The sequence below is a fragment of the Archocentrus centrarchus genome, chromosome 6, assembly GCF_007364275.1.
Source record: "Archocentrus centrarchus isolate MPI-CPG fArcCen1 chromosome 6, fArcCen1, whole genome shotgun sequence".
Classification (NCBI taxonomy): Eukaryota; Metazoa; Chordata; class Actinopteri; order Cichliformes; family Cichlidae; genus Archocentrus; species Archocentrus centrarchus.
Window position 1 is genome coordinate 20,048,696 of NC_044351.1, and position 19,943 is coordinate 20,068,638.

Consider the following 19,943-nt stretch of genomic DNA (forward strand, 5'->3'; position numbering starts at 1 on the left):
ACAGACCTTCACACAACTGTGCATACACGTCAAGAAGTGTATATGCATATCCATGTCTGGTGGCGTGTTCTCTAGTCTGCCTCATTCTATCCTCAGATTGGAGATTGCTGTTTAATTATGTTAAATATACAAGTATATATATCTATATATATATCCATGTGCCAAATCCAGTTCTTGTTTAGTCTGATCCATTCCAAAACCAATGTTTGTACTGTAGGTAACCTTCTGTACAAGTCAGTATAAAATATTGTTTCTCTCCAATAGTCCCTTGTAACTGGTGCCATTAAATAAGACACTTCAAACTTGAAATAAATGTTAAATAAAAATGTGATGCAGCTGCTCCTGTGGTTTTGTGAAAAAAAAAAAGAAAAATCAACAGCTTTCCTGTCTTTAAAAAAAAAAAAAAAAAAAATCTTACAAATGTTGAAGCAATGGTCATAAATTAAACTGATCTTTATTATCAAATAAGCATATAAAAAAAGAACCGCGACCATTTCCACTCACAGTGTTCTATTAAAAATGTACAACAATAAACATGCAATAACTGTATATAACTGAAATACACAGTTTTAACTGTTCCAATAAGCAGCAGCAGTGAACACATTAAGGTGATTTATAAAATTGGTTTTCAACCCCATCAAAGTCAGGTGCTGGAGAAAACAGTCCTAGCTCAAGTGTGAAAAGACTGGCTTTAAGAACGGACGCTGGCTGCTTTGAGGCACCGGGGCTGCCAGTAATCCTGGTCTCTTGGTTGCGGATGCATCGCCTGCTGAGCTCCTGAACCCTTGACCTCCACCTCCACCCCTAACGCTGGATGATGACCAGGATTTATTGCTGCTGTAGCCACGGCTGAATCCACAAAAACCACAGCAAGACAGAAAGAGAAAAAAAAGCAAAGAAGTTAGAAGGTGAAACTGCTTGGCAAACATGATCCCCAGCTGGATGATGAAATGTGAGACAACACTCTACAGACCCTTTAGAATTGGAGCTTGTGTTGCCACATCCTTTTTTCTTCTTAGAATACTTGAAGAATGGAGCCTTCTTTCTCTTCTGTCCCTGCGCAGGCTTATTACGGAAGTAGGTGGAGGACTCCGTGTCATCCTCATCATTTCCACCTGTGCGGCCTCGTGCTGTGTCTATCCACCCATCTCCCCCACTGTCAGCCTGTTCCTCTGATACACAGAAAATGTAACTTTAATACAATGTGTGCATTGAAAGAGAGAGAGAAAAAAAATAAAAGTGAACCTGGGTGATGTGATGCAAAAAGTTAAAATGTGCAAAATGTCAGTAGGATCTCTTACCAGGTAGCTGCCACTCAGAGTATTTCTGTAGGACCTGAATGACTTCGGCTCCATACTTCTCCAGTTTGTCCTCTGTTACACCATCAATTTGCAGGAGGACTTCAGGGTCAGAAGAAAGCTTTTCTGAATGTGACAAAGTGTGATAAGTTATAAAATGCTTCATTGTGAAAATAAACAAATTCTGCATCTGAGAAGTTTCAAAAATTACCAGCTATCTTTTTCAATGTGGCAGTGGAGAAGATGTTATAATAGTGAATGCCAAATGCTTTCCCCAGCTGCTTGCACAAATCCAAAAGCTCCTTCAGACACTCCTGCACCTTCTCCTCTCTCTGGGAGACATTGTTGGCCACGGCAGCTTTATGCTTCCTGATGGTGGATGCGCTCTCCGTCTCATAAAACTCCACCTGGGAAGCGAAGAGTACCAGTAATGTTTTCAATGATGGGCAGCAGTTCATTACATACCCCTATTCTACTTCTATTTACACCACTTTAAACACTGATGTGTGACTCTTACCTGCATGTGTCCAGACAGCACATTCACGGCTTTTGTTCCAGCAGAGATATAAGACACTGCTTGGCCACCATTGGTGATGTAGAGGTCCTCAACCAGGACATTATCCAGAACCAGCTTTTTAAAAAGACGGTCAGCATTATGCCTGGAGTAGCCTGCTCCAAAGCCAAACATTCCTGTCTGTACCTTTGCAGTTTTTGATCCTGACCAAAAAAAAAAAAAAAAAAAACATTTAGTTTTCAACCACACACAATTCAAACACAGCTGTACTAAGAAAATCTGCTTTTCCTATTGCATTATCACACTAGTTTTATGCTTGTAAAATGCATTTTCAGTGGAAGTCTGTATGTACTGTACCTATGAAGATATCCACGAGCATGTTCAGGGTCAGTCGGTTTTGGTTAGCAGTCTTGCCAAATCTTGCTCCGACTTTCTCACAGTTCTCCTGGACAAACCTCACGATCTTTTTCACATCTTCAGTCACGTTTCTCATTTTGTATTGCTGCATTCAGGAATATTGATGTTCAATTACATACAGCTGGGGTGTGTTACATATACATTTGATATAGAGGAACTTATTCCTACGTTGGGTTTGGCACAGTTGTCGCAGCTGACATCTGGATGTTCCTTGCAGAAACCTCTGTTAAACTTCAGCTCTCCAAAGTATGCGAGCAGCTGAATTCTTCTGCACTCCATCACATTCTCACAGAAGTGCACCATGCTGTGCAGGTTGTTGTAGTGAGTTGCCTTGGTGTGCCTGTCCCCTTCTCTGTCCACTGCAATAGTTCAAGAACCCAAAGAGAGACTGCGTTAAAAAGTTAAGAGCAATTAACTGGCCTCACATCCAAAAAAGACAGTTTAAATTTCCATCACATACTGCTGATAATCCTCTTGATGCGATGCACATCAGTGTAGGAGTAGAAGAGAATGCAGTGAGAGATCTCTCCATCCCTGCCAGCTCTCCCTGACTCCTGGTAGTACCCTTCCATTGATTTAGGCAGACTAGCATGGATCACATAGCGCACATCAGGCTTGTCAATGCCCATGCCAAAGGCTATGGTGGCACAGATGACCTGTTGACAACAATTAAATGAGCAGTGTAAAGTATGTCTCAAAATCTACTTTAAATTGTACAAATGTCACATTTTTTGGCATCCAGTCTTTGTGACTTTAGCTTTGTGTTAAGTATCTAGACTGCTAGTTTCTTCATAATATCAATGATTTGAGTTGTCACCTAACCTGGCAACCATCCTGATTGATCCATTTGGTCTGCACATATTCTCTGTCACCGTCACTGAGTCCTGCATGATATGACAGCGCCAATATCCCTGCTCTCTGCAGACTCTCGGCCATGGCATCGCAGTCGTTACGAGACAGGCAGTACACGATGCCAGAGTCACCTGGAAAAAAAAAAAATGCGATTTAAAAAAAATCATTCAACACGAGCACAGATTTAAGAGAGCTTAGGAATTTTACTTCTATCCAAAAATCATATGCAGCAACCTGATATAACTAATTAGATAGAATAATCCACATGGCTTGTTGTCTGTAGACTGTTTTGATTTTCCACTTACTGTTCCTTCAGCTTTAGCCAAACATGTGAGAGCTCAAAGTGTTCATAGACAGCTAAATTTTTAACATAGCAGTTATGACAGTGTTCTGAAAATAGCATGCACTGGGATCAGAAAGAGGACTGAATTATTCACGTGGGTAGTGCTTCTTGATCCAGCTGATGCAGTCCTCATCAACCTTTTTAGGCTTCTTGGGCAGCACTGAGTACTTCAGGTTTGTTCTGTTGAAGCTCATCGTAAACCTGTAAATACATTGGAAGAAAAATCTGCAGTTATTATTTTGCTTAAGAAAGTCAGCAAGGAAAAAAAATAACAAAAAAACAAAACAACAACAACATAAACAACCATACTGGAGTTATAAATCTAATCCAGAGGCTGAAAGTGAACACATACACTTGGGGTCGAGTCATGTTTAGCTGGTTGAGGATATCTTTCTGCACTCGGGGGGTGGCTGTGGCTGTCAGAGCCATCATCGGCACATTGGGGAACTTCTGACGCAGTTCATGCAGCTTCTTGTAGTCCGGGCGGAAATCGTGGCCCCACTGAAAGATTTAAAAAGATGGGATGATTCACAATGGCTGCTGCTAAAAATAAAAGCATACAGAGGATTGTGTACACAAGAAAGCAAAGGAACATACTTGACTGACACAATGGGCCTCATCTATGACAAACCGGGTCAGGAGGCCTCGCTCGTACAGGTTCTGCAGGGCGGAGATTAACCTGCTACTCGCACTCACCTTGGAGGGAAAATGAAAAGATGCATCAGTTTTGAGCTGCACAAAAATTAAGTTCCAGACAAGTATAATTATACTATAATAAAAAGACAAAACTTTCAAGATTAATGTGCAAGTTACAAAAAGCTCACCTTTTCTGGTGTGACATAGAGCAGTTTAATAATGGGATCCTTCCTTGAGAGCTGCATATAAATCCTTGATGCTTCGCTATCACTTTTATCACCAGACAAACTTGTTGCTGGAATCTGAAATGCAGAACATTACATAATAGTTTTTGCGGATGAAAAGCAACAAAATCCTCAGATTTGAGAATATGAAAACATATATTCAGGAAACATTTTCCCTTTTACCTAATTAAAAACAAAAATCATTTTAAAACCTTTTAATTAACTAATTAATACTTTATCCTCGTAGCTCTAAACTGACACACTTTTTAGTACCAAACATAACCATTTTACACTTCTTTGATCAAACCAACCAATGGAAACAAGTGTACTTACATCCAGGGTGGTGAGTTTCTGGATCTGATCTACAATGAGTGATTTGAGTGGGGAAACCACCACAGTGACCCCCGGTGAGACACAGGCAGGCAGCTGGTAGCACAAGCTTTTCCCTCCACCTAAAAATACAATAGTTTAAGATATCTGGACATCTTCACAACAACTGTTACACAGGTACTGTTAATGTGCTTTTACAAACCTGTAGGCATTAAAACAAATGCATCTTCGCTCAGTAGTGTAGCATTAATAGCTTCTAGTTGATTAAATCTGAACTGATGAAGTCCAAAACGCTTGTGAAAGATCTTCATCATCTCTTGAGAATGGGGGAAGTTGAAGCCTCTGAAGCGATCATGAGCTGGGTTTTTGAAGGTGGGTTCTGCAAACAAAGCCACAAAAAAAGACAAGTTCCTCAAAAATCAGGTATATCAGACAATCCTTAGGAAACTATGTTGTCTGTTAAATCTAGGTAATATTTATCATTTCTGTTTAGTTTTGTATTTCAGGAAAATGAAATTAATGTTGGCTTGTGCAAACAATCTAGAAATGTCTAAACAACATGACATTACATTTTGAGTTTAATTGTGAGTATAGTGCTAGTCCATAAAGAAGATCTGAATTGCTTTGTGAATTTTGGACCAGATGGAGAATATGTCCTGTTCTTAGATGCCTGAAAGACAGATTCAGTGACTTGCCTGGAGAACAAATCGTTGAAGGTTTTGGAGCAGAAGTAGGTGTCGTTGGTTTCTTCTGCCATAAGGACTTGCTTGGCCCCCCTTCTTTCACTGCTGTAGTCACAACTGATGATGTTTGTGGTTCATCAAAGTAATCAGGGATATCAGAGTCATTAAAGTCATCTATATCAAAGTCGTCAATGTAGAAGTCATCTGTTTCTACATCTTCTGCAGCTGTAATCGTTGGGGTGTTCGATTTCTTCTGCACATCAGTTTCTGACTTCTTGGATGAGAAGAAGAGGTCTGAGCCACCAAGATCTATGCTGTTAGTTTCCATGCATATTATACTGCTGTCCTTTTTATCCAAAGGCTTTAAATCAATAACACTGTCAGAGTGATCGGAGTCATAGTCCACAAAGATGACTGAAGATCTTCTGAGCTGAGGAGGCTTCTTGGAGTCCACAGGCACAGAGCTGCTGGACAACGCACCGCAGCTTGAAGAGGAGGTTTCTTTAAAGCTGGGTTCAGAAATCACTGTGCTGTCTGGCTGCTGCATCCTAAACAAAGAGTCACCACCAGTTGCAAGAATCCTCTTCCTAGAGGAGAAACGCAGATTGGGGTCATACTGAGATAATACCATGATAATACCAAAGCTGATGTTACAGTAATCAAAGCTAACACACCTCTGTGCCCGCTTCAGTAAAAGTTCTTCTCCACAGGACAGAGCAATTAGCTCATGTTCAGGGATGGAGTCAACCAGAGCACAAATGGACTCCGTGATCGTGAAAAGTTGTTCACCTGAAAAAAGAAAGAAAGAAAGAGGGAAAAAAAAGAATCCAATAAACAGACAGAAAAAAGTTAAACAAAATGCTTTTGCATAAAATGAGGTTTTTTTTCTTTAAAGATAACGCTCACTTGTTTTGTCTTTTGAGCAGAGCTTGGACGGTTCATGCAGTGTTGTGATGGGGCTCTTTGATTTCACTGGACTGCCTCTAATATGACCATCAACTGATTTAGTTCTGTTTGAAAAGAAAGCAAGTTATGAGATACATTTTTTAAAGGTTGAGTTTTGGTTTCATTTTTACACTTCTCCTAAAGGGTAACTAACAACCATCTATTGATCAGTGAAGTTCTGCTATAAAGCCTCCAGGTAAGCATTTTTGCCATCACCATCTTGGTGTTTTGAAAGTGGACGAGCAAGAGGTGGATCTGACTAAGAAACAGAGGATACTGCACACTTATTAATGATGTATTAATGACTTGTGATTGATTAAGTTGCTAGCAATCAGCATACCCTGGTTTATCCCCCTCTCTGACTCTTAGAATGACCATAATTTACAAAATAGCTTTCATGTTTAATTAAATATGACCTGAAACTAATGATTTAATTTATAAAAATCATCGGGTAAGTGTTGAATGAGGTCAAAGAGAGCCACAGGTCTTTTCCCCACAGATGGGAAGTCTTTCTACAATGAGAGGAATCAAACTTGCGGGCCACTAAAAGAATGCAGCTTTACAGCATTTGCCCACTGGCGCTACACCTGAAGCCATGTATGTCTTTTAGACTGTCTATACTTAAAAGCTTTCCCCATCATTCGCTAGAGAAAACACTCCTGGTAGTTACAGTTTTTCCAGGGCCTTTGGGGAGGGTGCTACACACATAAGTATGATTGGTTCATTTTGGTTTTAACTACAAATAAACAGTATGTATGCTTTGAAAATCATCTCACATAAACATTGACACTTATGAGAACAGAGGTAAAATATGCAGACAATTTAAAATTCTGACCTTGTCTCCAGCTTAGAGGCTGTGTAAGACATCTGATGAGGGAAGGGTGAAGGTGGAATGTAATCAAGGTCATTTTCAGGCTCCGAGTTGTCATCGATCTCTATTGTCTTTGAGTCAATCCATTTTTTCTTGTTGTCTAAAGAGTAATAGGAGATAACACATATTTGTTTTTTTAATGTAACTTAATATAATCAGTCATCCAATATACAAATAAAATAGACATTTACCTGTGCTCGCTTTGAAAGGTTCCAGCTCTGCAATATCCTCCTCTTCACTGTCACTCATGACAGGCTTTAACTGGGCAGGATGTTTTCTGTTCATTTTAATAGGAAGATCCTCCTCATCTGACCAGTCTGCTGGTTCCAGGTTCAAATTGGGGCCTGGTGAAACCGCAGCGGTGTGCTCTAGCTCATCTGTTTCCATATGAGATTGTTCGCTATTCTTGATGCTTAATTTTGATGCTATAACTGAGGAATCATAATTTAGTGTTGCTGTAGATTCTGCTTTTTCTTCAGTTGGAGATGACAGGAATTTGCTGCTCTTCTTTGATAATTCTGAACTGAATGAATTATTTTTCTCTTTGGCGGGTGTTTCAAAGTCATCTAAATCATCCCAGTCGTCCACTGGAAAACTATGAGAGGCATCCAGACTTGTGAAATTGATTAAATTAGGGCTACAAGACTGGCTGTCAGAATTAGCTGGAGCTGAAGTCACCTTAGTACCAGACACCACAGAAGGGGTTCGGCATGCAGGAGAAGAGTTTTCTGCTGGCCCAGTGGAATCTGACTTGCATTTTGAATTTACAGAGAAGAAGTTGTTGATTTTGGATTTTTGAGGTCTCTCAAGCTTGTTTGAAAATGTCAAAGGAGATTTAGTCACCAAACTGCTCTTGGGGACATTGACATTCCTGTTTGCCAAAACATTTGAGCTGATTACCTTGGTAGGGACTTCCACCTTCGTTGTACCTGATGATGACTTCTTTTTGAAAGAAAAAGCCCTGAAAAATACACAAAAAAGGTGGTGAATTATAAAAAAAACAAAACACAAAACAATATGAGAGTTGAGTTGAGTTTACAGGACAGCCTTTTTGTGTCATCTCTTCTTTTAGCTGGAAAACAGAAATCCCTTTGTGCATTTTTGAATGTCTGCGTACGCCAAACATTAGCTACACACACGTCTTATAGACTTTATATGGTCACACATCACTATACGGTAAATAACAAATCTTGCACATTACTGTTATGCTAATACTGCTGTTATTAGCAAAGCTTACAGTTAGCCAGTATTTGATCCCTGCGGTAGTTTGACCACACTTACCCCGGTTTCGCTTTAGCCACAGACGGCTTGCTTTGAGCAGCATTGCTGTGCCTCGCTAACTGTTCCTTCAAGTTATTTTGTGGTAGACCGGACATTGTTTACAAGACGCTGAGCTAAAGTGATAGCTGGCTAACAATTCGAGCTGAATTCATGAAGTGGCGGCGGGCAGTTTCTTTAGCATTGCACGAGACACAACATACGACGCGTCTCCGGAGGCTCGCGCTCCACTCGTCCCCCTTGCTAGATTCCAGCTCAGTCACGTTCATGAAACTTAAAGCGTGTTATACCTGAGGTTAACTCGCTCAAGGTATACCGGTGTACATAGACAACAGATTTTTGCGCCCATTCAATAAACAGACTTATCATTGGCCAATGCTGACCAAGAATGAGGATTCTGGGAAATGTAGTCTTACACACACACGCGCGCGCGTGCACACACACACACACACACACACACACACACACACACACACACACACACTAGGGCCAGCATTTTATACTGGTTTATTGTGCAAGAGCAGCCTAAAATCTAATTTTAGATCGCTCTGATTATAATCTACGATAGTTTTCATAAAAACTGAATTATTTTAGGCCAGCTGCTGTCCTAGACGTAAGGCCTTCTCAACAGCGACCCCTGCTGCCTAGTGGCACAAGCCAACAAAAACACGAAGCACATATGAAAGAACTTTTTCCCTAATCAATTAAAAAAATATAAAAATGAATCCAACAGTTTTTCTTTTGGAGAGATTAGGGTCCCTGTAGACACATTTTTTGGAAATATTTAAAGTATAACGTGGGTTTATGTTTGGTAAATACTTACATTGTTCTTAAATAGTAACATGGATGTAAAGGATGTTAATATTTTACAAAGGCCTGAACTATAAAATCACTCTAAACCTTGTCCATTCCGCGTGATAAGGCCCTTCAGGATTGCCCTATAATAATCCTGTTACAAAGATCCAATTAAGCCACTGAATAAAATCTCAGAAAAATGTTTTGATGCCTGCAATATTATTATCACAGAAGTCTAAAACAGTAATGTCCATTTGTTTTGTGTGATTTTCTCCATTGTCATTAGTCATATGTATCTGCAGTGCATGGTGATCAAAAACTCAAGACACATTTAACAGACTTTATTTGCAAATTTCATTACAGCAGTTTGAATTACTTTCAGCTAAGTGATCATTTCAGTTAGGTTCATTTCATAGTGTAAGGAGCGATCAGGATCTCTCCTGTCATAGCGCTTTAGTGGGTGTGAAGACCGGGTCCCTTTTGCAAAAACACATTTGTAGAAACACAAGCCGCTGATTAAATAAAAATAAAAAAAATCACTCTGCACCAATAATAAAAAAAATATATATTTGGCTTCCTTATTGATCCTTTTGTAATGTGCAAACATGTAAAAAAATCACACCACTGGGAATGATGCACAGGCAGCGAGTCCACACATGTTCTTCCCACGTTCAATGCGGAAATACCTGCGAGAAGACAAAATTGTTACTATATTGCTTTGCGTCACATATATTTAGTGATATTGTTCTACATGTGACTGAGTAGAAAAATTACCCTTCCATGCCCCAGCTTGATCCCCACGAGTTCTTTACTATCCAGTAAGGGATACCATTCTCTTGTCCATAGCCAACAGCTAGCACTGCATGGTTCACTTTGTCGGTGGTGTTGTGACATTCAGTGCTAAAAACAGAAGTTTTTTTATGACTTTATACATACGATTCTTTTAATAAGAATAAGGAACTAAGCCTCTCAGAGGTTTATAAAAAAGGCCATCAGCTTTGCTGACCTAAACCAAATGAAATATTCTAAACCATCTTTTTTGAGGTTCTTATTTTTAACAGGAGTGGTTGTGGTAAATTTGCTGTCCATATGAAAAACAAGTTTGAGCACATATTTGCGTGTTTGTGTAAGCATGTGTCAAAATAAAATTATTTGAAGAATAACAAATATTCATATCTTAAAAAAAAATATGGGTTGGATCAATAGACTGATGACCTTATATATGCTGTTTTTTGCATTTCATATTTTTAAAATACCTGAACTTGATCAGTAGATCATTGCTAAAAGTTCAAGTAAAAGTCTTCTTCTTCTTTTGGCTGTTCCCTTATTTGCAAGGGGTCGCCACAGCGGATGGATCCGCACATTTGGTTTGTACACTGGATGCCCTTTCTGATGCAACTCTCTCCGAGATTTGTGCCTCTTTCTGGTTTCAAACCAGAGAACTTTCACTTGTCAAAGGTTCACAGACAATTAACATTTTTAAAAGACTGTCCACTGGATTTTTGTCTTTAGCAGGCTGTATGAGCTGTTTCATGGACACTGCAAGGAAAAAAAATCACTAGACCAAACATGAGAAAAACATTATAAGACTCTGCTTGTATTTATGTCAAATCTAGTGACCATAATAACACCCAGTATTCTTCTTACCTGGTGTACACACCCTGTTGGTAATGCATAAAGTCAGAGGTCACCTCAAAGGCAAAGCTCACAGGATTGTGTGTCCCAACAGCATCCACCATCTCCACCTCATTGTACTGACAGGTAACAGAAAGATGTCATCATTCACTCACTCAGTACAACAAAGACTTTTCTTTCAAGAAAATCACTGGATACTCACTGCTGTTATGTTCACCACGTTATTCACAAAAGCAGCGGCCAGTTCTGGTTTATACACGCAATCACCTTCCTAAAATTACAAAAGGTCACACTTGACATAAATAAAGACATAAACCACAGCTGTATGTAAGTGAAAAGTTTGCTTTGTTTAATGATTTTAGCTGATAGTTACAAAAGCTGTGTATGGATAGTCCTGCTCGGTCATCAGTCCCTTGCTGTACATGATGTATTCAAATGCTTGACTGGGAAGACCTCTGGAAGACAAATTAAGATCTTATTAAATGAGTGAGTGGTTACAAGGAAATTTTCAAAAGGGAAAGTAAAGACCTGCTTGGCTCACCCATTGCATCCATGGTTGTTGAAATTCTGGGCACAGTCTACCAGCTGTTGTTCTGACTAGTTAACACAATAATCAGTAAAATTAGCAATTATTCTTTATCCTAAGCTGCCATTTTTGATACAAATTCAGCAAATTAAAGTGAGTCACCAGTGGTACAAGCTTCCCCTTGTTGATGGCAGTTACAGACTCCAAACAGCCAGTTGTGGAAAACGTCCAGCAGCTACCACAACCTCCCTTTGGTGTAAACAAACAAACAAACAATTTAGCAATATTTTATGTGCTAAAATACAATGTAAGACTGTACCTGAAGAAATGTTTGCATGGAACGAAATGTGTCAGCTACCTTGAAAGTTAAACCACCACCACCAACAACAACAAAAACAGCAACAACAAAAGCTCTTCTTAAGACTTCTTGGGATGTTTTATTTGGAAAAGAACAAAACAAACAAGGTAAGCAATTTTTGCATTGCCACTCATCAGATGAGATTACTAGTTTAACCTGTTCTTGAAATACCACAAGTGTACCATGTTTTTTGTGGGGAAATTCTATCCTCACAGGATTAAATTTTTTTTTTTTTTTTAGTATACATATTTTATTTTAATATTACTATATTACTCTTTTAATCTACTGTCTGACTCAGCAACAACATTCTGTCACCTTTGAGACCCAATAAAAAGCTGCATGTGGATGTTTGTGTTAAACCTCACCTGATTCTTCACTGGTGTCACATAATTCCCTTTGTTTCTCCAGTCAATGGAGTCTGGACGTGGTCCATTGCTGCTGAAGTAGTTCCCTTTGGTGGCAGAGCAGTTCTGCAAAAATCATAGTGTCAAATGACTTTGGTTCAAAAACAGCCTAATCGTCCCTGTAAACCACTTCTTGTATGGGCAGCATTACCTGAGGCTCAGACATGAGGAAGGACTTTTGAAATTCACCGAATGTCATGTCTGAAAACTGGTTCAGTGCCACTGCAGGAAGAGGTGAAATGCAGGTGAACGCATTTTCGTATAAGACACATAAAACAAAATATAAATGCAAACATAAAGAGGTCTTACTTGTGAAGGAGTGATTTCCTTCATTGTGTTTGTCAATCCTCTTCTTGTTCTCTGTGAATATCTGCAGTCTTTGGTAGTACTCCTTCAAGTCGTACGCTTTGTTGTACTGCACATGAGAGAGGGTACTGATTTAGAAATGTATTTTGAGGTTGTATGTCTGTATTATTACGCAGCGCAAACTTAAGCGTTAAGCTACAATGTTACTATGATTTTTCACACCGGAGAACTTTCTCATAACAAGATACTGAGCGCATTCTTTTACTTATATCACGGACCTATAGCTTACCTGTGCCATCCATGACTTGAAGTGAAACTCGTCTGAAAAGAAACCATATGGTCAAAATGTGTCCGATTACAGAGCATGAAACAATAGGAGGTGAACAGACGCCATGGCGGAATATGAAAGCGAAAGCTGGTGTCACAAACAATAAAATCCCAAAAGTTAATCGTCGTACTTTACATAAACAAAACAAAAAAGCAAAAAACAAAAAGGGGCTTACCTTTCTCAGACAGGCCAAAAGCTGAAGTTACCGACGCCGCAAAAAGCACAAGAGAAACGATCATCATGTTGACTGTTCAATCGTGCTGCATTTACAGGAGCGTAAAAATGAAGTGAAACAGCTGAGGCAAGTCACGAGGTGAACAGCTGCCGTTCAAACTGGCTGCAGCCTATGACCGGTGTTGAGTCAACAAACGATCACCTACCAAAAAGTGATCTCTGATATTTACATATGTTTTTAATGTGTAATATCTTTGCTAATATTGATAAACATACTAGTATGTTTATCAATATTAACAAAGATATTACAAGTCCTTTATAAATCCGGTTGACTAGTCAACCGGATTTATAAAGGACTTGTATATAAAATAAAGAAATGACCTGTTTTTCAGGTCATTTCTTATAAGTCTACGTTATCACCATTCCAGTCCTTTTTGGCAACTTCACATAACTTTAAAACTGTGATGTTATATTTGTTGCAATTTCTGCTGCCCTCTTGACTCAGTATTATTCATGAGAGATATATTTGAGAGATTAATCGCAGATTATGGGCCAAAAGTCATTTACAAAAGTTTAAATAAAGGCAATTCTTTTTTGGCAAATACCGGAAATCACTTTTTGGCAGATGATCACTTTCTGGCACAACACCGGCAACGTCACATTGTTGTCATTATTGTTCTCCGATCGTCAGGTTACATACCCCAGCTAACGTTTTGTCTTTAGTCATAGTTCTAAAACATTATGGAGAGCACTGCACCTCACTGGAAAATGAAAAATAATCATCTCAGTACACAATAATGTACGATATCAAATGGAAAATAAAGAGCCAGAGTCAAAGATAATGTTAAAGTGTTAAATTGTCTTCACACAAATATAATAAAATGAATAGAAAATAACAGTGAATTTGAGTGAATGCAAAAACAGAGTCTGGAGTGGCGTTCTGGCATAAGAGGAAACGTAGATTATAAATTAAATTATACAACATTTATAATGCTGCAGAAAAAAAAAATGTATATAACTGTTTGTTAGTAATATTTAGCCCCATTTTAGAAAGCATTTTATGAAACATGATTTGAAAATCCAGGAAGTCTAAAAGTTAATTCAGAATTTAAATCTATCATTTGACAATGCTTTAATTCATTTGATGGGCCCACCTCCTGCAAACTGTGCAATCACCATCTGAACAAATTCTTAGATTGCTGTACCATGTATTACATTTAATCATTGTGTGAAATTTTTAATCTGTATTTTAATATTTTAAGAGTAAAACTTAATGTAGAGATAAGGGTATGTTTTGGTGAAATAATTATTTGAGCCCGAAGTCTATGACTTGAAGTATAAATTTTCCAGTAAGATTAAAGGCACAGTGTGTAAACTCTCACCACTAGATGTCAGCAGATTGCAGTCATCCGAAGTCTGTTTTCTTACCCCTTCCAATTCAAGTGCATAATCAATGCCTTGGTGACTGCTTTAAGACAAACAACTCCTTTCATCTGTAGTGAGTTTAGGATGTCAGTCTGCTGTTTACCTCAGCTGTTAGTAAATTAAATGAGGTCCCAGTGTCAAAATATAATTTAATTTAACCTCACGCTGTAGTTACGCTCTGCTTAATAAAGGCTCAATGGCAGTTTTTTGGCCCAGAGCAGGTTAATCAAAAGAAAACAAAAAAATCAAATACTAACATATGCATAAAGTGTTAGAGTGACACAGAGAAGAAACCCTAACTGCGATTACTAGATTTAGACCAAGAACTAAGCTGGTCCCCTGTTACAAAACTTACAATGTGATTGTAATTTGGATTTAAGCATTTATTCAAACATATTTCAGTATTTGATTGCATGCCGCAAATGTTTAGGTTGTAAACTGTAATTATTATCATTAGTATTTTTTTTTATTATTAAATCTGGATTTTTCTTCAGTTTATTATTGTAGGTAACTGCACACTGTTGCTTGCTAGGACAGAGAGCTGCTTATGAAGCTAAATACTTTCAGACTGTATTTTATTTCATCATATTAGATGAACATGTCAACTGATACAAGATCTACAAAAACACTTGAGACAAAATGCCCCTGAGATAAAATGAATTTATTATCAAGAGGTAACTGGGAAACATATTTTTGTTTATTTGTTGTTATCTTCTTCATCTTAATCTTTTTTTTCCTTACAAAACTGGGAATATTTCTTAAGCTGTGGAAACATGAGGGTTGAAAGATAATTTTCATACCATTAGGTATTGCTTACAGCAAAATGTTTATTTGTTTATATACCTTATAAGAGTATGTGCATTTATAAGTGTATACAGTATAAGTATATAGTATTATTCTGTCTGTGAAGGTGTTGCATGCCTACCACATTAGCTTCAAAAGTGTACTGTACATACATAGTAAAAATACATACAAATATTCACAGAATAAGCACTACATTACTATATTCCTGCTAACAGAAATGGTTATAGACAGGATTACAGTATAAATGCAAAACACTTTGAATTGTTCTCCTACTTCTAAGTTATGGTTTCAAGACCACACTGTTGTAGCATTTTGTGTTAAGCTTGAGATATAATTTGTTTTTGAAAGGATTACACTGTTCCACATTGAGAAATATGCCAGGTTGCATGTACAAAATGTACAGCACATCTCAGTGAAGTGAATTAACAACAAAGTACAAAATACTTTCCCATGTTCATATAAAGAGCAGGTCACTCTCTCTTATACTACTACAAAAATAGTGTTTGAATGCTGCAGGCAGAGGTCATTCACATACATTTTATCATAGTTTTTAACAGCAATGCATATAACAGAGTGATATACAGTCACGTTCCACAATCACTGGAACAGCAAAAGGGACAGATTGTCTTTTGATTACAGAAGAGCAACAAACTTTTACTCTACAGAAGTAGAACCCAAACCTGAAGGTACAACACTTAACCACCACCTGTGATCTTTTTTCATAAGTTTAAATTTAACATATCACCAAAAAAAATTCAAGCAAAAGGGGGAATCTCTTTGTACCGCACTGGTGTACTTTCAGTGTAACAAAAAAAAAAAAAAATCTGATGACAAATCAATCACCTTAAATCACACCGGTCTAAAAGATGTAACCCTCCTTTAACACTGTGTGTTGTTACAAAGCTTATAGCTCAGTCTATAAAGTGAACTTAACAGATTTTAGGCAACTTGTGTGCCAACTGAGTGGATTATTGTACATCAAAACTTAACTTAAAGAAGAGGTTCCCAGCCTATGAACTGTGGACCATTACCAGCCTTAGTATATTTTATACTTGGCAAAAAGAAAAATAAATTCTACAGACAATTAAGTTTGTATAGACTGTGTCTTCACAACATGTCCTGTTTGGTCTATACGTTTCCACTTTTTGTAATTTTTAGATGTTCTTTACAAATATGTAACTTGAGCTAATGGTTCTAGCAACAAGAGATTGATTTTTGTTGCGCAGACTGACATACTTTGACAACTTTGGCACATCAGTGGATGGTAATGTCTAATCAGATGCAGAGGATATACTGTAATAACTCTGGTCCCCTAGCTTTCCAACTTTTAGATCAGTATTTTAAATTTTCTTCAATACTTGATTGATTTTTGCATTCACATAAGCTTTAACTATAGGTTTAGTGATAATTAGAAAATGTGAGCATGCAAACAAGCTTAACTAAGACGGTGAGCTTGTTATTCAGTTAGCATTGTAAGTACAGCATGCTAATTTTAGCATTTAGCTCCAAGAGTTGAGCTGTTCTACCATTTATTCAGTATTCAGCAAATAAATCAACAAGAAATTTTTTACCATCTGTTCCCTCTCATATCTGGCTAGCCATATTGAACTGGTCCACAGTTACACTGCTTGAAAACAGTCAGAGTGGTACAAAAACAGTTGGGAACCCCTGTCTTTAGAAATGAAGAAACAAATCCCTCTTCTTTTGGTTTGGGAAGCACAGAGACACGCATGCTTGGATACCTTGCTGTCAGTTACACTGATCACTGTTCTCTATCTTTAATTATATTCTCTGTGCTCTTTTACCTGATTTTATGCAGTTAGATTTTTTTTTTTTTTTTTTATAATGCTACATTGATTGCAGAGAACTTCAGTCATCAATAGAACTCAAGCCAAGAGAACAACAGCCAGCAACACGAGTGCTCGAAGTGCAAATTTGACACAGTATGGCATGATGCAAAAATAATGTCATTGGTCACAATAGAAGACACAGTTGCATGCAGCTAAAGTGACCTCTATTATTGTTCTTGAAGTACTCAAAGAAGTTTTAAAAAAATTCTTCAAGGAGGTGACATCGTGGAAATGGCAACAAACCAAAAATATACACGGGAAAAAATACACTAAAATGTTTTGTGTTGTCAAACAACCTTAAACATCTACTGTACAAAGGAGCAAATATCTTAAGCATGTACAGCTATACAAATGTCAATGTTTGTGTCAACTGATGTGTAATATTAACAGAGAAAATAATGTGGTGGGCCGCCTTCCCCATCAGTTGGGCACTTTAGGCTCAATTCTGAGTGAGGCTTCATACATGCTTTCTTCATCCAGAACAGAGCTTTTGTCCAGCAGATACTGGGCTACCTAGAATATGAAAAAAAAAAAAAAAAGTGAGTTTAGGGACTTTAAGGAATCGACTTTAATTCTAATTATTCTTTTCACAGTTTAAACAAGTATGTCTATCTTGTAGATTAGGACCATGTTAACAAATGAGTTATTTTTGCCCAATTTTGATTCACTTTAATAATAAAAAACAAGAACACAAAATAATCAGTGTTAAGTCAAAGCAGTGCTATACAATATATCTAAAAGGGTCGCAAACACTCATAGCTTCTCTTTTTTAAGTAAGTCCACCTTGAAAATTAAAACCAACATCCTGTAATTTTGCTGCTATTGCAGCACCTTACTGGTTGCTTTCTACAAATAGTTTGCAAAGTTATAGGGCGCTTAGCCGTAGCATTTATAAGGTGCTATCAAAGAGCTTAGAGAGTGCCCATATAAAAAGAAAAAAACCACATCTTATTATTATTATTATTTTCTTCACATTCCTCATTCCTTCACATTCCTCACGCAGCCATAAACTGCTTCCAACACTCCTGCTATTTTTTTGAAGTCCCATTCTGAACGCCTTTCATATATGACTTCACCGTCACACTCAAACCTGCGCTGAGACCAAATGTAAATTATTATGTCATAGTGACCCAACCTTGTTGAGTATAATCACACTCTTTAGTGGAAAAGTCCAGTGTCCATTTCCAAAAAAAAAGACACATTAGGTCAGAAGTGACCAGGAGAAATTTATGTTTCACGCACTTTGAATTTGTTGACTGTCAGTGCTCAGTTCAAATTAAAAATACACATTTTTTGGCCACACCAACATGATCTAAAAGTAATCCTCACTCATGACCCAGCCTAATTGTAAGATTTGGCTCCCTGTGACTTCCAAGTGATTAGAACAGGACTTTGAGGGACCTATCCAAAAGTAACAGGAGTGCTGGAGCAGTGTAGGTTCTTGAAGGCAACGGCAGCCCAAATTTAAATCAGGTGCCGCTGCTGATTTCAGTAGGCAGCTCATATATTAGAACTAACTACTTCAGGCAGTCACTGGTCAGAAAGGTTGGGATCCAGTGCTCTGTGGTTTTTGCAATTAATTATTTTACCTTTGGTTGCAAGTCAATCTTATATGCTGTTTGTTGAAACTGTCTGATTTCTCTGATGATGTGAGAAATCTGAAAAAAAAAAACAAGGAAGCCAGGATGTCATCTTCTGAACGTGACACAAAACTTAGCGCAAGTCTTTCATAACAAAGGGTCACCTAACATCTCACCATCCTCATCTTCGAGAAGTTGACCAAGTTGTCCTCGGTGTAGTTTGGCGTTCCTTCCTCAATGAAAGCCAGGTCAGTGAGGTACATTCCCAGATAGGGCACACAGGGAGGATCACAACTAGAAGTTTAAAAAAAAACAAAAAAAACCCACTCATCATACACTCGTGCAGCATGTTTGCTTTGTAGATCCAGTTTGAAACTATGTCCTTGAGCTCAACTCACTTCTTCAAAGCCTCTCTGAGGTTTTTGAACCTCCCCTCTGATGAGACCAGTTTCTGCAGTTTGTCAATCAGTGCTTTAGTCTAGAAAAGAGGGTGATAATGAACACATTCAGTGACAACGCCATGCACTTCAGGAAGAAACAGCAATGTGTATAAAGACAGGCACCTGCTTGGAAACCTTGAGCCAGGTCTTTTTGAGGCGGAAAACGGAGCTGCGGTTCAGTGATGAGGTGATCTCGAGGACAGCGTTGTAGTTATGTAGACAACGGCAGATATCAGCCACAGCTACCCATTTCTCTATGACTGCTACCCGAGTGACCACATCATCACAATGGAGGATCTCTGTGGCAATAAGGTTGCTCATCTGACAGAATAAAGGGAAACAAGTAGTATTATGTTTGGATAGCAAGGATAAGATATGTGTAAGAAGTCTTTTTGGCTGTTGCATACATCATTGAAGTGCTTTGTTGTCCTCATGATATACGGCGTCTTCTCATTTTTGTCGTTCTTCATCCAGCCTTGGCCAAAGAATTCCCTGTAAAGCAAACCAGTAAAGAAAAAGATGAAGCATGTATTGGTAAGTTTGTGCCTCCTGGCCACATGTGTGCTGGCACAGGTGTGATGGCACTTACTCGTATGGAATGACCTTGAACACCAGGTGGTCCAGCAGTGTGAGCTGCTCTGCAATTTCCAATGCAGAATGATTCTCAAAGGTCTCAGCTTTCCCTCCTCCAATCTGAGAGACACAAAACAGTCCAAAAACCGTTGTTGATTAAAACAGGACCCAATCAGTTAATCTGATATTGCACTAGTTTGATTAATAGAGACTTTTGTTTTTAACACTGACAATAACTTATCCATTGAGCTATTTATTTCTTATTTACTTATTTCTGTGGTTTTTGGTGCACCTTAGCCACTAATTTTCTTTTTTTACTTTTCCATTTTTAATTAGTCAAATGCTTGTAAAGTA

General features: G+C 38.1%; 3 protein-coding genes across 4 annotated transcripts in view; all 3 read right to left on the reverse strand.

The window, feature by feature from the left end:
• Nucleotides 1–438: 438 nt before the first annotated feature.
• On the reverse strand, nt 439–8,764 carry blm (BLM RecQ like helicase). Of its 2 annotated transcripts, XM_030731519.1 has the most exons (22): nt 8,395–8,764; nt 8,014–8,074; nt 7,305–7,923; nt 7,078–7,213; nt 6,204–6,307; nt 5,972–6,086; nt 5,310–5,884; nt 4,817–4,993; nt 4,618–4,736; nt 4,249–4,362; nt 4,022–4,120; nt 3,777–3,925; nt 3,519–3,625; nt 3,052–3,212; nt 2,690–2,885; nt 2,398–2,588; nt 2,170–2,314; nt 1,816–2,015; nt 1,510–1,705; nt 1,302–1,424; nt 974–1,172; nt 439–849 (listed from the first exon to the last, which is right to left on the reverse strand). In XM_030731519.1, the coding sequence occupies exons 1-22, from the start codon at nt 8,487–8,489 to the stop codon at nt 666–668; spliced, it is 4,065 nt and encodes a 1,354-aa protein (XP_030587379.1). In that variant the 5' UTR covers nt 8,490–8,764; the 3' UTR covers nt 439–665. The 2 variants fall into 2 exon arrangements, with proteins under 2 accessions (XP_030587379.1, XP_030587378.1); XM_030731518.1 differs by having other exon boundaries at nt 7,305–8,074.
• A 748-nt stretch (nt 8,765–9,512) lies between these two features.
• Nucleotides 9,513–13,056, reverse strand: ctsh (cathepsin H). The gene is made up of 12 exons (XM_030731818.1): nt 12,919–13,056; nt 12,705–12,736; nt 12,419–12,524; nt 12,261–12,331; nt 12,071–12,175; nt 11,510–11,596; nt 11,363–11,418; nt 11,195–11,276; nt 11,024–11,092; nt 10,834–10,940; nt 9,961–10,086; nt 9,513–9,872 (listed from the first exon to the last, which is right to left on the reverse strand). Exons 1-12 carry the CDS (start codon nt 12,983–12,985, stop codon nt 9,803–9,805), a joined length of 978 nt encoding a protein of 325 aa, XP_030587678.1. The 5' UTR covers nt 12,986–13,056; the 3' UTR covers nt 9,513–9,802.
• A 1,971-nt stretch (nt 13,057–15,027) lies between these two features.
• rasgrf1 (Ras protein specific guanine nucleotide releasing factor 1) overlaps nt 15,028–19,943 on the reverse strand; it is a 29,710-nt gene continuing 24,794 nt past the window's right edge. The window contains exons 21-27 of the mRNA XM_030732351.1: nt 19,606–19,709; nt 19,424–19,508; nt 19,140–19,337; nt 18,975–19,054; nt 18,753–18,870; nt 18,586–18,654; nt 15,028–17,509 (exon numbers count right to left, since the gene is read on the reverse strand). Coding sequence (XP_030588211.1) covers nt 17,417–17,509; nt 18,586–18,654; nt 18,753–18,870; nt 18,975–19,054; nt 19,140–19,337; nt 19,424–19,508; nt 19,606–19,709 — 747 coding nt within the window. The 3' untranslated portion in view covers nt 15,028–17,416. The remainder of the gene's footprint in view (nt 17,510–18,585; nt 18,655–18,752; nt 18,871–18,974; nt 19,055–19,139; nt 19,338–19,423; nt 19,509–19,605; nt 19,710–19,943) is intronic.